The sequence below is a fragment of the Eimeria maxima genome, genomic scaffold (genome assembly GCF_000499605.1).
Source record: "Eimeria maxima Weybridge genomic scaffold, Emw_scaff329, whole genome shotgun sequence".
NCBI classification, from domain to species: Eukaryota; Apicomplexa; class Conoidasida; order Eucoccidiorida; family Eimeriidae; genus Eimeria; species Eimeria maxima.
Window position 1 is genome coordinate 12501 of NW_013566151.1, and position 21853 is coordinate 34353.

Here is a 21853-nt window from a genome sequence, read left to right on the forward strand (position 1 = left end):
GTGCTGAGAAGCAGCAGCAACAACAACAACAACAACAGCAGCAGCAGCAGCAGCAGCAGCAGCAAGGGGGTGTCCGACAAAGAAAGCAGAAGAACCAGAAGAAGCAAAACCTTCCGGATATACAGGAGCCTCAGCAGCAGCAGAAGCAGCAGAAGCAGCAGCAGCAGCAGCAGCAGCAGCAGCAATCCCCGTTGCTGGAGCAAGACCACCACCGTCCTCAACAAGCAGAACGCTCACGAGCAGCAGCAAAGGCTGCGGGACGTGCAGCGCCAGCAGCAGCAGCAGCGGAAGCAAAACAAGCAGCAGCAGCAGCGGAAGCAAAAGAGGCAGCAGCAGCAGCAACAGAAGCAGCAGCAGCAGAAGCAGCAATTGCCACTCCAGAGACGCCAACAGCAAAACGCAGCAAGCCAGGGGATGGTGCAGCCAAGCCAGCTACATCAAGAGCAGCAGCAGCAGCAACTGCAGCAAAAACAGCAGCAGCAAAAGAAGCAGCAGCAAAAGCAGCAGCAGCAGCAGCAGAAGCAGAAGCAGCAAGACTGCAGCACGATAGCGGAGCTTCTAGCAGGGGAGAGTCTGTAGACAGCACAGAGACGGAGCCGACGGTGCTGCAGTCCCGGCAGCAGCAGCAGCAGCAGCAAAAGCAGCAGCAGAAGCAACAACAGCAGCAGCAGCGAGAAAAGCAGCAACAGAAAGAAAAGCAGAAAAAGAAGACAGGAGGCCCTACTGCAGAGCAGGAGCAGCAACTGCAGCAGCACAACCGGCAGCTGCAACGGGAACACGAGCAGCAGCAGCAGGAACAGAAGCCGCAGCAGCAGCAGCGACAGAAGCAAACGCAGCAGCAGCAGCAGCAGCAGCGACAGAAGAAGCAGCAGCATAATATTGACTTGCAGGATGACTCTGACACAAGCGAAAGCCATGCTGCAGCAGCAGCAGCAGCAGCAACAGCAGCAGCAGCACCAGGAGCACCAGCAGCAGCTGCACCTCGACCAGCAGGAGCAACAGCAGTATCTGCTCGTGCAGCACTATCACCACTAGCAGCGGCTGCTGCTGCAGCTGTTGCAGCAGCAGAATTAGCAGCACCAGAAACAGCAGCAGCAGCAGCAGCAGCAGACAGTGGCTCGGATAGGCGTTTCTTAGTAGAGATGAGTGCGAGGGAAGTTGCTGCATTGGCGGGTGTAGCAGCAGCTGCTGCTGCTGTTGCTGCAGGGCAGCAGCAACACCAGAGGCAGCAGCCACATACACATATACCTGCTGCTGCCTCTCGTGCTGCAGCAGAGGCAGCAGCAGCAGTTGCAGAGGTTGCAGCAACTGTTGCTGCAGCAGGAGCAGCAGGAAAAAGAAGCAGGAAGGCAGCATTGGCCAATCGAAGCGCAGCAGCACAATTATCACAAGATACAGAGCAAGCTGCTGCTGCTGCTGCTGCTGCTGAGGTTGCTGCAGCTGCTGCTGCTGCGGATAGGAAGAGAGACGATGGATCGCCCGCAGCAGCAGCAGCAGCAGCTCCTAAGTCGCCGGTTGCAGCTTCACCATTGGCGCCAGCAGAAGCTGCTGCAGCAGCAGCAGCAACCCCGTTACCCCTACCAGCAGCAGCGCATGCAGCAGCAACTCGTACGTCTCCAGCAGCAGCAGCACCTACAGCAGCAACTCGTACGTCTCCAGCAGCAGCAGCACCTGCAGCAGCAACCCGCATGTCTCCAGCTGCAGCAGCAGCAACTCGTACATCTCCAGCAGCAGTTGCAACTCGTACATCTCCAGCAGCAGCAGCAGCAGCAGCAGAGCCAGGTCCTGCTGCTGCAGAGGGCCAGCAGGAGCCAAGGACGGCCACGGAAGAAAAACGTAAAAGAACTCGCCGTAGGGGAAAACAGCAGCAGCAGCAGCAACAGCAGCAGCAGCAGCAGCCGCAACAGCAGCTAGAGCATCCAGAGCAGCCAGAGCCGCAGCCAGAGCAGCTAGAGCAGCAGCAACAGCAGCAACAGCAACAGGAGCAGCAGCAACAGCCGAAGCAGCCTCAGCAGCCAAAGCAGCAGCCGCAGAAGAAGCAGCAGCAGCAACAGCAGCAGCAGCAGCAGGGCGGCCACCGCGCTGCTGGTAGAATCTCTGAAAGGCAATCGGGAAGCCCCACAGAAGCAGCAGCAGCAGCAGAAGCAGCAGAAGGTGCACTTGCTGCTAATGCTGCACAAGGAGCTGCATCACCTGCATCACCTGCAGCAGCAGCATCACCTGCAGCTGCAGCAGCAGCAGCAGGTGCAGCAACAGGTGCAGCAGGAGGTCGTTCTCGTGAAGGCACATCCAAGAGGAACTCATCCAAGGAGAGAGGGCCTGCTGCTCCTGCTGCTGCTCCTTCTTCTGCTGCTACTTCTTCTCCTGCTGCTGCCCGTTCTGCTGCTGCTGCTGCACCTCCAAGTGCAGCAGCAACTGCATCAACACCAGCAGAAGCAGCAGGAGAGGCAGAAGCACATTGGCCTCCCTTAGGGAAGGCAGCAGCAATGAGGGGAAGGAAGAACTCTAATGCAGCGTACGCTACTGCTGCTGTTGGTGCTTCTACTGTTGCTGCTGCTGCTGTTGCTGCTGCTGTTGCTGCTGCTGTTGCTGCTGCTGTTGTTGCTGCTGCTGCTGCTGCTGCTGCTGTTGATTCTTCTGCTACTGTGGGAAAGCTGCTACACCGTAGGGGCTCTGCAGAAGGCTGTGGTAGTGCCGGTGCTGCTGCTGCTATTGCTGCTGCTTTTGCTGATGCTGCTGCTGCTGTTGCTGTTGCTGTTGCTGTTGCAGCATTGGGAATAGGCGGGCTAGCACGCAGCAGGCAGTCACTCCTAGCGGCAGCAGCAGCAGCAACGCTACTAGCAGCTTTGTCTTGAGGCCCCTCCCTGGCCCCTCAAATCCGCGTCAGCAGCAGCAGCAGCAACAGCAGCAACAGCAGCAGCAACAGCAGCAGCAACAACAACAACAGCAGCAGCAAGGCAATGCAGGTTTCAGCAGAAGACGCCAGATGGGAGATGCAGCGCATGCAAGCAGCAGCAGCAGCAACAGCAGCAGCAGCAGCATGAGGGGGAGACGCAGCCCATGGAATGTGCAGCAGTACAACTACCGCCCTCAACAGCGCATGCATGGACAGCAGCAGCAGCAGCAGCAGCATATGCAAATGGGACATCCAGGCAAGTAGGAGCAGCAACAGCTACCCGTTGTGGGTGTTGTTGCTGTTGCTGTCGTTGCTGCTGCTGTTGTTGCTGCTGTTGGTGCTGCCGTTGCTGCTGCTAGATCAGTCACATTTGCTGCTGTTTATGCTGCTGCGTTACTGCTGATGCTTGCTGCTATGCACCCCCTACAGTTGCTGCTGCTGCTGCTGCTGCTGTTGCTGCTGCTGCAGATGCTGCTCCTTGGGGTCGGGGCCCGTATCCAGGTGTATCTGCAGCAGAAGCAAATCGCATGCAGCCTTCGTTTCCTCCTCGTCGTGGCAGAGGCCGTCTGTTGAATCCAGGCAGCAGCAGCAGCAGCATCAGCAGCATGAACCCCATGAACAGCAGCAGCAGCAACAACGGCAGCAGCAGCATGCCGTTTCCTGCTGAGGGTTTTGTGCTTCCTCCCTTTCATCCTGCTGCATTTGCTGCTCCTCCTGGAACAGCAGCAGCTCGATATTTTGCTGCAACTGCTGCTGCTGCTGCAGCAGCAGCAGCAGCAGATCCTCGACACATGGGTATCATGAGCAGGCAGCAGCAAGATAGATGGGGGCCCCCAAGGGGCATGCAACCTAATCCTGATCTAAGTTATCAATTATTTCTGCAGCAGCAGTACCTAGGGGAGATAGCTCCTTTTGTGGATCCTGCTGCTGCTGCAGCTGCTGCAGCTGCTGCAGCATCACCCTCACAGCATCAACTTGCAGCAGCAGCAGCAGCTGCTGCTGCTGCTTCATGCCGCATCATTGGCACATCATACCCTGGAGGGGGGCCCCTGCCTCCTCCCCTAAATCTGCAGAGGCAGCAGCACCACCACCACCAGCAGCATGCAGACCCATTGAGGGGCCCCTACAGGGAGTCTGGTAGACCCAAGCACCCGCCACCTCCTCCGCCGCCGCCGCTGCAGCAGCAGCGGCAACCACAGCAGCAGCAGCAGCAGCAGAGACAGAACTACCAGCAGAGACAACAACAGCAAACTCCTGTTGGGGGACACAGACAATCACAGGAGACTCCTGCAGCTTCTCCCCATAAGCAGCAAAAGCAGCAAACCCCGCAGCAGCAACCGCAGCAGCAGCAGCAGCAGCGCGAGCCACAGCAGCAGGTGCAGCACCAGGAGAAACGAGTGGAGCAGCAGCACCAGCAAGACAATGAACAGCAGCAGACTCCACAGACACAGCAGCAGCCCGTGCAAGAGAAGGCGCAACAAGAGGAACTGCAGAGGGAGACACATGAAGCAGCAGCAGAGCAGCAGCAGAACGAGCAGCAGCAGCAGCAGCAGCAGAAGCAACCTGCTGAGGAAGACCCGAAGGTGTCCGATGCAGAGAATGCTGGCGAAGACCACATGCAGGAGCAGCCAAAAGAGCTGCAGCAGCAGCAGCAGCAGCAGCAGCAGCCTGATGACGTGCAGCAGAGGCACCTTGAGGAGGAAGATCAGCAGCAGCAACGGCATGAGCAGCCGCAGCATGAGCAGCAGCAGCACGAGCATCAGCAGCACGACGCCCATCTGCAAAGGCAACGAGAGGAGAAGGATCAACAGCTGCAGCAACGGCAAGAGCAGCAGCATCAGCAGCACGAGGAGCAGCAGCAGCATGAGCAGCAGCAGCTTGACGATAAGCCGCAGGTCCAGCTGGAGGAGCGCCGCGAGCATCAGCACGAGCAGCAGCAGCAGCACGAACAGCAGGCAGAGGAGAGTGGCGCGGCTGCAGCGGAGCAGCATAAGCAGCAGCACGCAGACCAGGAACCCGCCGACAATCAGCAGCAGCGGCAGCAGGAACAGGAGCAGGAGCAGCAGCAGCAATCTGTTGGCTCAATATGTAACGAAGACGCTGCTTCGGTGTCACTGCAGCAGCAGCAGCAGCTAGAGGCTGCTGCAGCAGATGAGACGATACAGCATAAACATGATTCCCCAGAACAGCAACAACAGCAGCAGCAGCAGCAGCAGCGCAAAGAGCAATACAAGCAGCAGCAACGAGAGGAGCAGCACCAGCAGCTCGAAGAGAAGCAGCAGCAGCAGCATCTCGAGGAGGAGGAGGAGCAGCGCGAAGCGCAGCACCACCAGCAGCAGAAGCAGCAGCAGCTTGAAGAGCAGCAGCAGCAGCAGCAGCAGCTGGAAGAGCGAGAGCAGGAGGTGCCGCAGCCATACCAGCAGCATGAAGACAAGAGGCAGCAGGAGCGCATGCAGCAGGAGCACGACCATCAGCAGCAGCAGCTCGAGGAGCAGCATCAACAGCAGCAGGATATTTCACCGCAGCAGCAGGAACAGCAGCAGGAAGAAGAGGAGCCTCCGCATCAGCCTAGCAGCAGCAGCAGCAGCAGCAGTTGGCTGGATGCTGCGGAGGAACGTGGGGAGCAGGAACAGGAACAGCATGAGCCGCAGCAGCAGCATCAGGACGACGAGCAACCACAGCAGGATCAGCAGCAGCAGCAGCAGCAAGGAGAAGCAGCAGCAGCAGCAGCAGCAGCAGAGCCACCTAGGAAGCAACGATGGGCAGACATGGGAGACGATCCCGACGACGACGACTTTGAGTTCCCCGATTTCCTGCAGCAGCAGCAGCTGCTGCAGCACCAACTGCTGCAGCAGCAGCTGCAGCAGACACTGCTGCAACAGCAGATGCAGCGGCCAGAGAAGGATAGCGGTAGGTCTAATGCAGCAGCAGCAGCAACAGAAGGAAACAACCAGAAATTGCTGCTGCAGGCAGCAGCAGCAGCCCTCCCCTCTTTCTGCATGCCCTTCACGGTGCTGTTTCTGCTGCTGCTGCTGCTGCTGCTGTTGTTGCTGTTGTTGCTGCTGCTGTTGCTGCTATTTGTGCTGCAGCACCAACGTCACCTCTTGCTCCTGCTGTTGTTGCTGCTGCTGGGCTTTCCCCTACAGAGAGCACCGCAGACTTTTGATCATTCTGCTGCTGCCCACCCAATGAGGAGTACTAAACCCTAAACCCTAAACCCTAATAAACCCTAAACCCTAATAAGCCCTAATAAACCCTAAACCCTAATAAACCCTAAACCCTAAACCCTAGTTATTGGAGCTGTAGAGAGGACCACGACAAATTTATAATTATTTTGATTGGCTTTTTACCTTTCTTCTGTATCTGCTGCTGCTGCTGCTGTTTCTGCTGCTGCTGCTGCTGCAGCTGCTGTCGCACACATTCGTGGCGAGGGTCTCAGGTCTATTGTGTCTCCTCTCTGTTGCAGCGCTTGAAGCAGCAGCAGCAGCAGCAGCAAGAGCAGCAGTAGTATATCTTTCTTTATTTCCTGTTGCTGTTGCTGCTTCTGCTGCTGCTGCTGCTGCTGCTGCTTCTGCTACTGCAGACTACCCATATTATATTTGGGGGCTGCATGCATGCAGCAGTGTTTGATTTTTATGTTTGCCATTGCTTGTTCGTTGCAACAGCAGCAGCAGCAGCAGCAGCAGCAAGCGACTCTGCTGCAGAAGCAGCAATTCCTATCGTTGCAGCTGCAGCAGCAATAACCCTTGCAGCAGAGGAAACTCTACCCCTACTGCAGCAACAACAGCAGCAGTAGCAGCAGCAGCACCAGCAGCAGCAGCAGCAGCATGCCTGATAGATATATCAGGATTTATATGTCATACATAAACAGCAGCAGCATATGTCATCTTATTTTGTTTTGTTTGTTGCATAGAGGGATTCAGGTGTATAGGCAGCTCTCCTCTCTTCTCTCTTATTGATTGGAGTGTACGTACACCTCAACCTTTGTCACTTTTGTCTTTTATCTTTTTCAATTCGTCTGTTTATTACTTTTACTTAATTGCTGCTGCAGTAGCTTCTGCTCCTGCTGCTGCTGCTGCTGCTGCTGCTTTTGCTGCTGGTGTTACTACAGTAGCTGGTGCTGATGCTGCTTCTGCGATGTCAGCTGCTGCAGCAGGAGCTGCTGCTCCTGCTCCTGCTGCTGCTGCTGCAGCGGCTTCTCCAGCTTACTTCGCTATCCCCACTTCTGCTGCTGCTGCTGCTGCTGCTGCTGCTGTCATTGCTACTGCTTCGGGTGTTAGTGTGTCTTTGGTTGCATGCACAGCAGCAGTCTCGCGTCTCCTCTTCCTTGTCTATATTCTCTCCCTTCTTATGTATATATACATAGCATATATAAATATAAGTATATAATTATAATAATATATAATTATATAATTATAATATATATATAGTGTATATAATTATAATGCAACAAAAAGGGGGGAAAAAAGAATAAAAAAGACAAACAAACGAACATTTCCTCCGTCCTTCTTTGCTGCCGAAGGAAGGCTCCCTCCCCTCAACTGTACAGCTGCTTGCGCTGCTGCTGCTGCTGCTGCTGCAGTTGCTGGCGCTGCTTGTAGTGGTAGTTGTACTGATGCTGCAGCGGAGGCTGCAGCTATGGCTGATGGTGCCGCTGCGGGTGCTGCAATTGCTGCTCCTGCAGTTGCAATTGCTGCTGCTGCAGTTGCAATTGCTGCTCCTGCAGTTGCAGTTGCTGCTGCTGCAGTTGCAGTTGCTGCTGCTGCAGTTGCAGTTGCTGCTGCTGCAGCAGATGCAGCAGGTAGCGTTGTTGCAGGTGCAGCAAAACCGGCAAGCGGGAGACGGTGTGTCGGTGTAGCAGCAGCTCAGCAGCACTGTGTTTATTACCTGTTGCGTGTTGCTGCTGCTGCTGCTGCATGCGATGTCTTATAGTGCAAAGAGGATTGTAGCTAGTGTTGCTGTAAGTGCAGCAGCAGCAGCAGCAGTAGTTGCAGACGTAGCAGCAGCAGCAGCTTTAGCTGCTGAATTATTTCCGTCAACTTGCTGCAGCTGCATCTGTTGGTTACTATTTGCTGCTGCTGCTGCTGCTGCTGCCTGCAGCAATGCCTTATCTGTCTGAAATCTATGAGCTAGACATGCTGCAGTGTCTGTACGCCGTAACCAAGGACCCATAGAGGAAAATAAATTTGTATTTATTGCATGCAGCCCCATTAGCTCCTCCTCTCTTGGTGTACCCGTCATAAATAAGCCCAATACCTCACCACTACGTACAGCATCTAATGCCGTCTTCTCTGCAGCACATTAATAATAAATAAATAAATAAATAAATAAATAAATAATAAATTATAATTTAATTAATAAATTAAATTAAAATAATAAGCAAAAGAGGAAATTCAGTACACTAACAAGAAATACAAGAAAGAAGAAGAAGAGAAACAGCGCATGCAAGAAGAACACAAGAAGAAAAATAATTTGCATAAAAAAATAATTTAATAAAAAAAAAAAAGAGAATAAAAGAAAAAAAAGAAAAAAAGAATAAAAGAATAAAAGAGTAATAAGGAAATAAATGAGCAAGAGTAATAATATTCTATATAACAGGAACAATACAGTAAACCCCAACAAACCCTAAACCCTAAACCCTAAACCCTAAACCCTAAACCCTAAAGGGTTAATAAACTTACTATTAAGTACAACAAAAGGTGTATTAGGAGGAAGAAGGAAAGCAAGTAATTTTTGATTAGCATGAGTAAGACAAGCAACAGGAATAGATTGTATTTTATTTCTTGTACGTAAATATACAATAATATCCTTTAATGTATTAACCTTAAAATTATTTCTTGTTATAAATACTGTACTTGCACCTACAACAGGACAAGTTCTATAAAAATATGCACCTAATAATCCATTATTTGCTGCCTCTATACGTGAATGTATAATTTTATTATATTTATTTCTTGTTCCTGTTCCTGTTCCTGCTCCTGCTCCTGCTCCTGCTGCTGATGATGATGATGAATCTCCTTCACCAGCAGGAGCAGGAGCACCAGCAGGAGCAGCAGGAGAATCAGCAACAGGAGAAGAAGAAGAAGAAGGAGGAGGAGAAGGGAGAGGAGGAGAAGAAAGAGTACTATTTACTGCTTTTAATGAATCATCATCAGGTACAGATTGCAAGAAATATATATCCGTCATATCTGCCTCTCCTTTTAATACTGCATGCAAGCATGCAGCCCCATTTACATAAAATATCCATTGAACAGAAACTGGACGTCCATAATGTAATGATATTATTGCTGCTAAATGACGTAAATAATCCGGAAAATAACCTGCACAATTAACCCTAAACCCTAAACCCTAAACCCTAAACCCTAAACCCTAAACCCTAAATCGTTGGTGCCTCAGCACAGAAAAAACAATAAATACTATACAATAAACAGAATTCCTATTCATTCCTAAACCACCTAAGTAGTAAGACAGTATTCGTCATCAGACCCCAAACCCTAAACCCTAAACCCTAAACCCTAGATCGTAGATGAGGACATACCACGTGGTGGATCCTTTGAATAATCTGCTTCTTCTCCCCAATCATAACCCCTAAATGCCCTAAGGGGCCCCTCAGGGTGCTGCTGCTGCGGAGGTACACCATAAGAAGCAACACGAAGTGTATTTCTATCTAATACCTTAAGAAGAAGATCTGATGGATGCAAAGAAGATAATGATGGCCAATAAGTTGCCTCAGAGGAAGCAGGCAATAAAGGACATAATAATAAAGGAACATAAGGGACTTTCCTATAACGTTGCATTAATTCACTAGGGATATAGTGCTCCGCTGCATACAACAAACAATACACCATAAACCCTAAACCCTAAACCCTAAATCGACAAAAATGGGCTGCTCCTTCTGCTCCTGCTCCTGCTGCTCCTGCTGCTCCTGCTGCTGCTGATGATGTTGATGCTCTTGTTGCCCGTGGAAAGGTCAAGACAAAGGCAAGCAACACACAGCCACCACAGCAAACTCTAAACCCTAAACCCTAAACTCTAAACCCTAAACCCTCAGAGATGCTGCCGTTGATGGTGTTGCTTAAGAGATAGCAGACGTCAAGACAGAGGAACAACGAACTCCAGTCCAAACCCTACATCTCCCCAAACCATAAACCCTAAACCCTAAACCCTAAACCCTGCGAACCTTGAATATGGGTGATTGCCGCATTTATGGCGTCCCGCAAGCCGGTGGTACAGGCAGGTTCCTCGGCATCCTCCCCTGCATCTTGCTGCAGCTGGTCAGCAGTAACAAGTGGTGGTGCTGCTGCTGTTGCTGCTGTTGTTGATGAATCTACTACTGATGCCCCTGCTGATGCTGCTGCTGCAACCAAGAGAGAGGAGAAGAAAAGAAGAATACTAGTAGACAGAGTTGACGCCACAGGCGCCCCGTTGGCTGCAACTGGCATCCTGCTGCAACCCTAAAGCCTAAAACCCAAACCCTAAGGCCTAAATCCTTCAATCTAATGCAAACCCTAAACCCCAAACAGTAAACCCTCGAGGAGACGCCGCCCGCCGACAAGACGACGCCGTCCCCAGAGGGGTTTTAGAGTATGCAAGAAGATAGCGGGAAGACAAGCGTATGCCTCCACTATGGCCTGTACAATTATGAATTCCTTTATATCGAGACAGAGACGAGGCCCTCTCCTATTCTGTGATGTGTATATACACCGCAACACTCTACATAAAGGACTGCTGCTGTGGCTTAAGAACTGTCTTCTGTGTGGTTGTCGTTCCTCCGCTGTGCCTTCGACGCAGAAATACCCCCTTAATAAGAGGAAAAAGATGTATTAAAACCTAAAGGACCAATTCCTTCATTTAAACACGAAATATCCTCCTTTCAGTACATACAACAAGCCAAACTTGAATTGTATACGTAGGACAATACAGGGAAGAAGGGGCTGTGGCTGTCGAGGCCGGCCGTGCAGTAGAAGACCGCAGCAAACCGGGTGTAAAGGAGCAATGATTGTAGTTATTTAAACCGTTTTCTTTAGTAAATAAATACTATTTTATTCATTCTTCATGCACGTTTATCTCTAAATCAAGGAGGCATGCTCTAACACCGCAACTGCAATATACCCCTAAACTTCAAATACACATGGGTTGTAGAGAGATGAAGAGGCGCAACGCAATCGAACTGTTGGCCTTCCCCGTGACATTTTGCAGCAGCAATAAGAAATTATTATAATTTTATTAATTAAGTAAATTGTATGTAGAAGGAACGGACAAAACAGGAACACACACTTCTCCTGTGTAACCGCCAAAAGTGACCGTTGTCTTGTGGGGCCACTTCTTGACTTTGATTTTTGCCACAACTCCGCCATCATCTGCAACATTTTCCCCTTTATATATTCACTCCTTCCTCATCTTCTTCATCCTGTAGCAGAAGGAAGAGCAGACACAACTGTGTTGCAGGTGTGATGCAGCACAGCTGTATCACAGCTCCTCTGGAGACTTGAGAAAATGATCTTGTGGCTTCTGTCGTAGTAGGTATCTTGCATGCAAGTAATACTCTTCAGCAATTGTGTACAGCGCGCATGCGTGCAGCACAGAATTCTTGGTCGTGCATGCATTCATCACGGTTGTCTGTCTTACAGCACCGACAGCAAGAGCAACAGCAACGAGCAGTGCTGCAACACTTGAAGGCATTGCGCTCAAAACGCAAGCAGGCGTGTAAATACCCACATATGATATTTCGTTAAGGCTTACGACTCCTTTGGAGCTAACAAGGTCAGCAGAAAAGAAAGATGACTTCCTTTAATCCGCAATGCGTACTGTGCCTAACCCTTCCTTGTCTGTAGCGCTCTCTGTGTTAGCTGTATATTCGAGTGTATTATTATCCGTATTGGTATGTCGCGCCGCATGCACGGTTTCTGCGAAGTGGCTAATGAGAGCTGAGGGAACAAATTAGTGCAGGGTGCATGCATACAATAACGGAGCTTGGGTTTGGTGGCACTTTGACCTGCTTGTAACGACAATTACAGCAAGGAGAGCTGCTGCTGTTCTTGCAATTATCTGCTTATTCACTCTTTATTATCTAAGTCGGTGGCAGGAACCCCAGGACTGTCTCCGTGCCAATCTATCGCTACACGTGGAGACAAGGTGACAAGGTATGAAGGTATAAGAACTGCTTAGAGCATAAATTTTTCAATAGGAGAATAATATTTATTGAATTTGTTTGCGTCTGCTCCAGCTATCAGCGGTCTCCCTTGTCTAGGGGCAACGTACAACCTTAAAGTATTCAAAATACGAAACGGCGGTGTTTAGATCACTTGAATTAATGAGGAAGGTAGCGCTTGTAGCTCTAAAAGTCGTATAAACTGAATACAGGCATACAAATTGTCTTCGGGAGTAGTGGGGGTGCAATCGTGCATAGATATATCAAGTCTGGCAAAGAAGCGTGAAGTGTGTGTGATTGAGAAGTATGTATTTTATTGGACCAGTCCTCAGATAGTCGCATGCAGACGAGAAAAACCCTTAAAAAAGAATATATTCTGCTTACGTTGGTCCCACGCATACAGTTTCATGCTAATACAAAGAAGGGAGGAGGGAAATGCCATTCTAACTAGTTCGTTTGAATGTCTGCAAGCGCCTTATTTGTGTGCTATGGATGTGCAAATCCTCTCAATTCAACTTGTGGCAATGCTCATCGACCGCATGCAGAGAGCAGTGTCTCTGGACCTTCTCTGGGGAGAGTACGGGCAGAGGAGGTATGTGCCGCAATATGTAGGATAATTCTCCAAATATTCCCCTTGCAACCACTCTTAAGCAACAACGCTAGTAAGACTATGCGTTCATATGCCGTAGACAAAGCATTCCCCTCACAGGTTTCTCTTTAAGACAAGCCCAGTGGCTTTCAAAGAAGCTTGCATATACGAGCTGGTACAGGACCGAGACTCAATTATTGTTCCTCAGCAAATCATAAACACTAAACCCTAAACCCTATATCGTAGACGCACTCTTCGAGCCCTCGTGAAATAACAGTGGTGCTTGTAGCTATGATGATGTCTATCTAATTGCCCTCTTGTTCTATCAATCCAGCTTCAAGACTGTCTCAAGAAAGGGATTAATTTTAAAGGTTCTTCCTCCAGAAAAGCACTTGCTGCTTATGTGTGAAAGCTTCGTAGAACACGAGGAAGAAACTTCAATTAAGAACAAAACAAGCTGCATGCTTGTCTAGTTTGTGGCCAAATAATCTCCCCATCCCATTATAAGACCCATGTAAATTACGATGTGTTCTGTTTAGACGAACATATGTAGATAGATAAGCTATTCAGATATGAAGAAGTGCAAGCAAGCATAGAGCTGTAGCATGGAAAACAGTTGTGTGCAAGAACAACTGAACAACTGAATGTGCACGAAGTGCTTGAGAAGAATGAGGTGTTTCAAGGTTATAATCGACAGCATAAATAATATAAATGCAAGAGAAGGGATGTGCTCTTCGGAGATACAGAAAAGTGGGCTGGGTGGGAGGGCCGTAGCATGTGAGACAGCTGAGCGCAAAACGAACTCTCGAAGTTGAAGAAATTATTGGGAAAGAATGGGACCCTTTTTCCTCAGTGCATTCTAAGACGAAACAATATTTCCTTTTGCCGCGAATTTTAACGGATTATTTCTTCTCCCCTTCTGCATTGAGGTCATCCTTTTTGAAGCCACCATAAAATTGTCACAAATTAAGGAACCTGTAGCGTTTGGTTCAAATTAGAACCTGCTCGGTGCTGCTGTGGGTTGAACTTTTACACACGACTGCATAATTACAACCACAATGCAATGAAAACCTGCGGGATTCATTTAACTTACTCCTGCAAAGTTTAAACTTGTGTTTTTGGTAACCAACGTTGATTCTTGTTTGCTGCGGCGATCCCTTCTTGTGTCACAACCTGCGTAGCTCTCTTGCCTGCCTTGATTGCTTTTTACTTCCTCCTTCACCTCAGAATTGGGCCCTCTAAAACCTTCAGCCTGCATGCAAGGAGTTTGACTATATCTCTTGGTGTGCCGATCTGTTGTCGCCTTGTCTGTAAGCACCTGCATCATAGCTCTCCTTCCATTTTTCTTCCTCAGTTTGTCGGCATCCTTAGCCGCTAATCATCGTTCGTGCAGTTGCATGCAGCCCCAAGCAGCAGCAGCAGACGGACCTCTCTTGTTAGATGCGACCAAGAAGATGCAGTTTACTGACGTAGAAGGCAGAGTAAAAAGCAACAACTGTTCCCACAAATAGGCCCGTTAGAACATCTGTCGGATGATGAAAGTAATCCATAACACGGGAAAGGGCAATGAAGAGACAAAGAATGAGAAGAATTGCCTGAATGAAAGGACGCAAGGCAGTTGCTGTATCCCAGGCCCACTGCGCCCTGCTGCCGCTCCTCTGTCTTTGCCTCAATGAAGGCATGAGGGACCCATAGTAAGATCTTGTGAGGCGATACTGGAGATATATGAGAGCGTATATCATAGCACAGCTAGAATTGCTACTGTGAGCAGAGAAAAAGCTGAGACGCGCCTCCTTGATCGCTGCCAGATCTGTTCCACGGCATTCATACACGTTCACGTACAGGTCGCCTGTGGTGTCGGTGCACTGTAGAGCATTCCAATTTGGCTGACAGACTGAAAGAAAATGAGGCCGCAGTCTGCCAATGCACAGCTTGGCCACATTTGCTAGTGAAAAGTTCAAGAGAAGCCCGAAGGCGAAACCCCCAAACACCAGATACATGTCGGCGAGTATCTTAGGTACAGAGCAGCAAACTAACGAAACACTGGAGGGGCCGCTCCTATCGACCACCAGTATTTGCAACACCTCCACAGACACGAAGATAATTACAGGAACACCAATGACGATAACAGTCGCCAAATTGGCGGGGACAGTCTCCGCCTTCAGGGGATATCGGATGCTGGTGTCGTTGCAAAAGAAACCCTTGACAGGAGGATCGGCTTTGATCCCCCAAAGCACAAAAGCACCCAGGCACGCAGCGCAGAAAAGGTGCACGCATAGCCTTATCGTCGTGCTTTCTGCTGAGCCGCAGCGGGAGGTATCCTCCTCCCAAAGAGAGCGACGCCCAGAAGACCCTGGGGGCTCGGTACGCACTATCGTCTCAAACTGCATTCTTTGCTGCTTCCTTCATGCATTAATGCAATAGAAAGGCTGCCTTAATCAGTTGCGGCGAATTACACCTTCACAAACAAGACGGACAGATGCCCTTTCGGCCGTCCCTTTACAGAGAGTCGCCGCCGGGGAGAAAAGAAGGAAAGCAACGACTTTAGCAGTAGAAATATATATTCCTACATATGTAATTCCCCAGAGCCCTGCTGTTCCGCAAGGTCAAGAAGCGATAAATAACAGGAGCCACGCGGTTCTCCCCTCAAGAAAGGCGCGAGCATTCGCTGCGGCGGTGGACGGCGTCTCCTAGCTCCGCATTTTCAAACCCTCTTCCTGCTTGACTGCAAACCATAAAATGACCTTACGAGTGCAGCTGTTAAGCTGAAGGAGGTCAACGCTGCAAGTGCAATCATGCACGGCAGAAGCAATGCTTGCTTTGGGTTCCCACGGGTGTTGCTCCGCAGCAACGAACGTCTCGGCAAGTGGCTCCCCCGTCAGTAATGATGAGTGGCCTCCTGAGTTGGCCAAATCACCTATTTATAAGTTGGCGACGAAGGGAAAAGCAAGGATGGAGGCAAGCCAGAAATAAATGCAGGGGCCGTTCGCTAGCTGTCCAGAGTGTGGTGACATACCCCCCCACCCGGTTGCGCTGGCATGACTGGCTTTGAAATAAATTCTCCAAAGCCACCAAAAAGGAAGCAAGAAAGGATTTCAGTGAAAGAATTGAGGCGTAGGGAGGGTACAGCTCAGGACAGCTCCGTAGTCCCCATACGCGAACTGAATGCATGCAGCCCCAATACAGAGTAAAGTGCGTTCTTTCCGCAATTCTCTCCACGGATCTTTTATTAAAATTTTTTATTGACTCGCATTTAATATTTAAATTCTTAGTATGCATAAGAAGAAGGCGCTTACTGCAGGGAACGAGCAAGACAGAAGCTGTGGCGATCACGACAACAGCTCGCGAGCATTTGCTGGGCCTGGAGGAAGGGGGCTGGGAGTAGAAATCAGTCATCTTCGGACAACAATGAGTCTACATTTTCATTTTTAATATGTTCAGTGGTGTAATCTGTTACTCTCCTTCAATTTGCCACCCGTTTCCAGCGTTAAATTGAAGCAAGCTTCACGTAGCAATTTCAGTGTCAAAAGGCGCAGTGTGGGATTCGCTTTTGGCTCCTGTTCATCTGTTCAGACAGCCAGCGTTTTGACTAGTTCCTCATCTGTGCCAGATCGACGTGGAGCATTACATTGATCAAACCTGCAAAATACGCTCTGCATGGCGCAGTGTCGGTCAGCTTACGGCATTGCACTGCCATGTGCAGTGAAATGCTACAATGTGCAAATAGCCTAGCAAAATCAATTCAAAACTTGCAGCCATATGTTGTCGGAAGGGTAGCCACTCAAGTGATATGACATCCTGGAAGACGACTTCTAAATTGAAGGCACATGAATATTGTAACCGCACACCACATTCTATGCAGTGAATTATGTGTAATGCTGCATATACAAGACAACTGTAGAAGTAGAACATCTCGTCACCGTCCATGATGGGATAGGTAGGGGGCAATTCCTTCCTCAACTATTCAGTACGGACCAGCGTCTGTTGCACTTTTCGGGATTTGCGTTCCTACGTGAACGCTTTTCCTGCGTATTTTGTACCAAGGGAATTGCCTCGCCTGCATGAAAGGCGCTTTTTCATTTCCTTTGTTACAGGTATAAATTTTGGCAACAAACATTATATACGTCACTTGCGCTGCGTCCGAACAGGCACAAGTTGGAAGGGGAGCCTGAGACTCTCGTTCATGCTTCTCATATTTGGCATTGTATTTGTGCTGCCCCTGCAGCCACGCGTCCTCAAGTTATTCGTTGGCTAAACTCTTGAATGCTACGGCAAACACTCCCAAGCGTGCAAGTCCCTATTTAAGCTAGGTAAATATCTGCACGAAGTACATTCAGGGAAATCACTGAAGCACTACGTCTAAATGACTATAAAACTTGTAGTGTTTAACGCCAGAGATCACAAAGCAAACATTACTCTGGAGTTCCAAACCTTAAACCCTTTAACCGTTTCATCCTTGCTCACCACTCCTGGGGTTTCGCAGTGTGCCAACCAGGATAACCAAACTATTCCGTCTCGTATGCCTTTTGAAGCTATTCCTCCTGCTTCCACTTACGTACCAACGTGCCATTTGCGGCTTAGGCTGTCGATGTACTTTGGTTACAATCGTCCTTCACCGGAATGGCGCGCGGATCTTGTGTTGCTGGACCTTCGAAAAGTCTGCAACTTATGTAGCCACCACATAATGGGTTGTTAACTGTGCACATGCCGACCCATATGCCCGAAACTATGCATCTGCACATTCATTATTATACGCACATTCATGCCAACACTTGCATGTGTACGTGAAGCTCTTTCGTTGCTCATTTACACGCTGGTAGGCCATTTAAGCTGCACCTGCAGACCAATGATGCGTCAGCGTCCTTTGTGCATTTAGGGCTGTGAGAGGAGCATATTCACTCCTTGAGGCAAATATGTGACGTTCTTCGACTTCGCCAAAGCCTCCGCAATCTCCTTTGCTGCGTCGAGGCGCCTAACTTCAATAAGTCCGCTACCGTGTTCCTTAATGGCTTTTGAAATGAGGGAAGCAGCTTCTGCTTCACCTTCTGCCTTTACAATTGCTGCTTTTTTCTCCTGCTCTGTCATCGCAACCACAAACTTGATTCGTTCACTCTCCTGCTGCGCCACTTGCTTCTCCTCTATCGCCCTAGAGAACTCCTTTCCATAACTCAAATGAGTCTGTATACGCAAACATGCAGGTATAAAAACAGCCATACACATGGATATAAAGAAACTTTGAGTTTGGAAGCACGCGCTATTGCATGGAATAAGCATGTACACAGGCCTATGCACAAGCACTCAACGCAAATGTACATGTGCACGGACTTCGCAATGCATTGAGCTCGAATCCACTTAAAAGTATGCAAATTTACTATGAAGGCGAATATATATGCAAATATTCATGCAACCGCGTCACACATGTTTTGTTTCACCAATGTCTGCGACCGTTAACCTTATATTCAGCGCTAGTTCAGTGAAAACAAATATTTGGAGTGGCGTGGCGTGCTCCGCATTCTGTACGACAGGATTCCCTAAGTCCGCCAGATGGAGCGGGAAGCATGACATAAAGTACAATGCGTATAGACGCTGCTAATATAAACCCTTTCCCGCTGGAATAAAGGGTCATAATTGAGTATCGGGAAGTGGCACAAGCACGTGCACACACAACGTGAAGATGTCCAGCCAGACACACAGCATATTCACCGGCACACTCATACAGTGCTTGCCCACCAAAGAACAAGGCACAAATGCTATAATAATAGACTGGTATATACAAATGAACACAAGAAGATACACACCAAAACAAAAGTACAAATACCCTACAAGGAAACGGGGAAAGTTTGCTACTGCGAGAACGCAATGCGTTGGTACACAGCGTTGACCACTTGCTAAAATGGGTTAGCACTGGCACAAATGGACTGTAGTGCCACATCTCCACAGGTTACATCGTATACACCTGCAAATGCATGCAGATACAGTCCCAGCATCAGCTGCAACAAGAGCTGAAAAACGTGGTGCAGCTGGAGCCTCCAGCAGCAGTAGCACGAATGTCGTACAATGGCAACATCGTCGAGTTCAATGTCGAAGTTTTTGGCCCTTTGTGTTATTTGTTCTCGAATGTCTTGCGAGACCCTGTTCCTCTGTGTCAAGAGGCTCTCCGCATCGTATCTGGCGACGACAGCCTTGAGCACTTCATTGCCAATAGAAGGCAGCACCCTCTCTGCAAAGTCTGGGCCAAGGGTTTGGTGCAGCACGGGGAGGCGGCTTTCGTTGGGCCGGTAGAGGAGGCGCAGGGAAAGCGACACCATCTGCAAATCTCGCGTGCCTGTAGTTGTTGTGATGACTTTCGGTTGAGTCCTAATGTCGTAGATATACGGCACTTGCAACCACGGCACAAAAAAATGCAAGCCTTCTCCTATCGGTCGCTGGGACACCCCCCCAAAACGATTGAACATGATGCAGCGCTGGCCTCCATCCACTGCAAACGAACGCCACACAACACAACGAATACAAAGACACAAACACAAACATACACACACATCGACACACAGAATTATGCAAATATTCCCCTTCGGTTGTTTTGGTGCCCGTCTGTAAACCTAGCTAATCCGCACCCTCGCACACATCACAAAGTCATTTGCAGCAGCCAACAGGTTCGCCGAAAATACGAGAAGGACTGCCTTCTACATCTGTACTACAGTGCAATTCTGTACCAAATATAGGCCTCAATAAATATGTTCCGAGTGTACGGAGTACTCTGCCATCAGGTCTTGCAAGTATACCTTCACAAATCGTTGCCAATGACGCATGCGCAAATGACGCTAAAATTGCATATATCCCTTTGCTAATAGAAACATGAAATCCATGCTTTTATGTATGCACGTAATTCACATTGCACTGCTCTCTATTGATGTGCCGATGCACGCCTGTAGCATTCTCTCCACCAATCGGCGGCGCATCAGTTAATGTTCTCGTCTGCAAGTATTGCTGCTCCTCTGCATGTTAGTGACAAGGCATGATGTCGGTTTAGTGATCCAGACGAAACAACAGCTACCACCTTCCGCTTAGCTCGCTTCCAGTTGCATCACCGTACTGGCGTCTCTACACTCGACGTATGCATATATTTCCCAGAATCGGAGGCATAACAATGTGCCTATCTTAGGGAAAAGTCTTCAAACACAGTGCTTGGCATTTAAAACCTCCCATACCGTAGGGAGTCACTCAACCAATGCAGCGGGGGAATGAACCGGCCAATAAAGCTGTTTGAGACTTAGAGCTTAGGATTCAAAATTTCGGGGTTTGTGGTTGAAGGTACATATGTCACAATTGTCAGCTTACCGTCGTACAGACACGACTTGGCCACAACGCCCGAAAACCCAATGGCAACGCCGAGGCGGCCGATGTTTGTAAGGAGCCGTTCGCTCATTTTCGACGATTCTTCTGCAGTTTATCTCAGAATGCTCAATTAAAGAAGGCAAGCTTTTATAGGGGGGAAATGCGCAAACTATTCAATTGCTACAAAAACGGTGGGGAAGCCGCTGCATGCAATGCAAGCCGAGCCCTGACGGAAGAAAAACGCGTAGTCATGTGCAACAGCTAATTCATGAAAAGAATACTCGAGAGATTAACTGATTTGACAAAAATGTGGGCTCTACTTTATGTGTGCAGTTTTAGGCAGTCGAAGGCATACTTAGGACCCTCCTGCGGTTCGGCGGACCATAGGTGTTCTGCGGATGCATCGGGTTTGTGTTCCTTTGAGTCAACTAAAAAGTACATTTTACGTACATTGGAACTAACTATTACTAACTATTCAGACAATTGGCTGCTCATGGAGGCAGATTCCAATCTAATCCAAGCACAATCGAGGAGGGTAACAAGGGACCTCGACCTTAGCTGAGGTATCACGAATGTCGTGGTCCTATATCAGGCGTGAATCTTCCCGACGGCTTTTGCTGCAGCCCTTGGGCTAATAAATAAGCCGCATAATATACACTTTCGGGGTTAACACCCATCTGTTCAGTGCAACTCTTGCTTGCTCCTTGTCACCTTGTACTTAAAATTGTCGCCACTCATCGGAAGATAACACGTCTCCTCTGCATCATGCACCTCATAAATAGGCTCTACCGTTCGCTACACTACTGTTCATTATTGGCCTTCCGCCTCACCGTGCCCTTATCTGTATTGCTATCAACAGTGTGTTGATTTATGGTCCGATCTACTTCGTTGCCTGTGCTGTAGCCTGAGTCTTATCTCTACATTGGCTCTCCCGACCTTGTTCGTCTCTTCCCCTCTGGCTCTATGTTTGTTTTCTCTGGAGATCGCGTTCTTCCACTAAACCGCAACTTCCCTCCGCATGCCAATGCTCCACTCTGCATATTGGCACAGCTCCGTCTATCTGCCCGCTGTGTCAGCCAACCTTTCTCTTGCCCAGTAGCCGCAGCTGCACAGTGACCTCCACGGAGCCAAGACTGGAGCAGCAGTTTGCTGGGAAACACCACGTACAAAAGAATACTTATGTTCCGTTGCATACTGGCAACATGCAGCTTCCCCCCGTCCCTCGGACGGAGGAGCTCTTCGATTGTGGTAAAATCCACATTAACTATGCCAATCACATTCGTTATATCGAAAAACGTATAAATGCATACATCCCATAGTACCAAATATTTATCTACTCATGCACACGACACAGACTGTTTGTGTGCGTGTGCACTGTCCCACACTATTCCCATGGAGGACGAAAACGCTGTCTGCCATGTCAAAGTAAGAGATAAATACTAAATGAATATACGAATAATGTAGACACTCAGTACTGCTAAACATAGTTCATTTGCTCGTTCGCTGTGCACGTATGCCCTGCTGCAGTCTCCAGTAGTCATTATCGTAGGAGGTGAGGAGCTCAGTGCCCTTGGGTATGTCTTTAACAGCCACGACGACGACTCTTTGGGTGGCTCTGTGCTTATCGAACATAACCCGAAACCGAACGCAAATGCCGGGCCCCTCTCCCCCCCTAGTATTCCATCGGCCATCGTTGATGAATGCGCCCCCGCCAAGCAAAGGGAAAGGCGTATGAAACCCCAGAAGGTACAGGTGCTGCATTTGCACGTTCACTACGTGCGAAGCGCACTCCATGTGCCGCAACAACAAGGCGGTGCGCCTGTCGATCAAAATCCCGCTGTATTCGCATATCACTGCACGCCGGCTAAACGGGCGACACGTG

At 49.3% G+C, this 21853-nt stretch overlaps 4 protein-coding genes across 4 annotated transcripts in view; 1 reads left to right on the top strand and 3 right to left on the bottom strand.

Moving 5' to 3' along the window:
* EMWEY_00028590 (microneme protein, putative) overlaps window positions 1-6692 on the top strand; it is a gene marked incomplete at both ends in the record, with an annotated part of 7020 nt that extends 328 nt beyond the window's left edge. The window contains 4 exons of the mRNA XM_013481405.1: window positions 1-2515; window positions 2770-3156; window positions 3456-5806; window positions 6562-6692. The exon at window positions 1-2515 is cut by the window's left edge and continues 328 nt beyond it. Coding sequence (XP_013336859.1) covers window positions 1-2515; window positions 2770-3156; window positions 3456-5806; window positions 6562-6692 — 5384 coding nt within the window. The remainder of the gene's footprint in view (window positions 2516-2769; window positions 3157-3455; window positions 5807-6561) is intronic.
* Window positions 6693-8483: 1791 nt separating this feature from the next.
* EMWEY_00028600 (hypothetical protein, conserved) lies at window positions 8484-10338 on the bottom strand (the record flags this gene model as incomplete). The annotated part of the gene is made up of 4 exons (XM_013481406.1): window positions 8484-8521; window positions 8791-9216; window positions 9435-9719; window positions 10077-10338. 4 exons carry the CDS (start codon window positions 10336-10338, stop codon window positions 8484-8486), a joined length of 1011 nt encoding a protein of 336 aa, XP_013336860.1.
* A 3734-nt stretch (window positions 10339-14072) lies between these two features.
* EMWEY_00028610 (lipid phosphate phosphohydrolase 3, putative) lies at window positions 14073-15026 on the bottom strand (the record flags this gene model as incomplete). Its single annotated transcript, XM_013481407.1, has 1 exon — window positions 14073-15026. One exon carries the CDS (start codon window positions 15024-15026, stop codon window positions 14073-14075), a length of 954 nt encoding a protein of 317 aa, XP_013336861.1.
* Window positions 15027-17508: 2482 nt separating this feature from the next.
* Window positions 17509-20062, bottom strand: EMWEY_00028620 (prohibitin, putative; the record flags this gene model as incomplete). The annotated part of the gene is made up of 3 exons (XM_013481408.1): window positions 17509-17814; window positions 18693-19114; window positions 19975-20062. 3 exons carry the CDS (start codon window positions 20060-20062, stop codon window positions 17509-17511), a joined length of 816 nt encoding a protein of 271 aa, XP_013336862.1.
* Between the last annotated feature and the right edge of the window lie 1791 nt (window positions 20063-21853).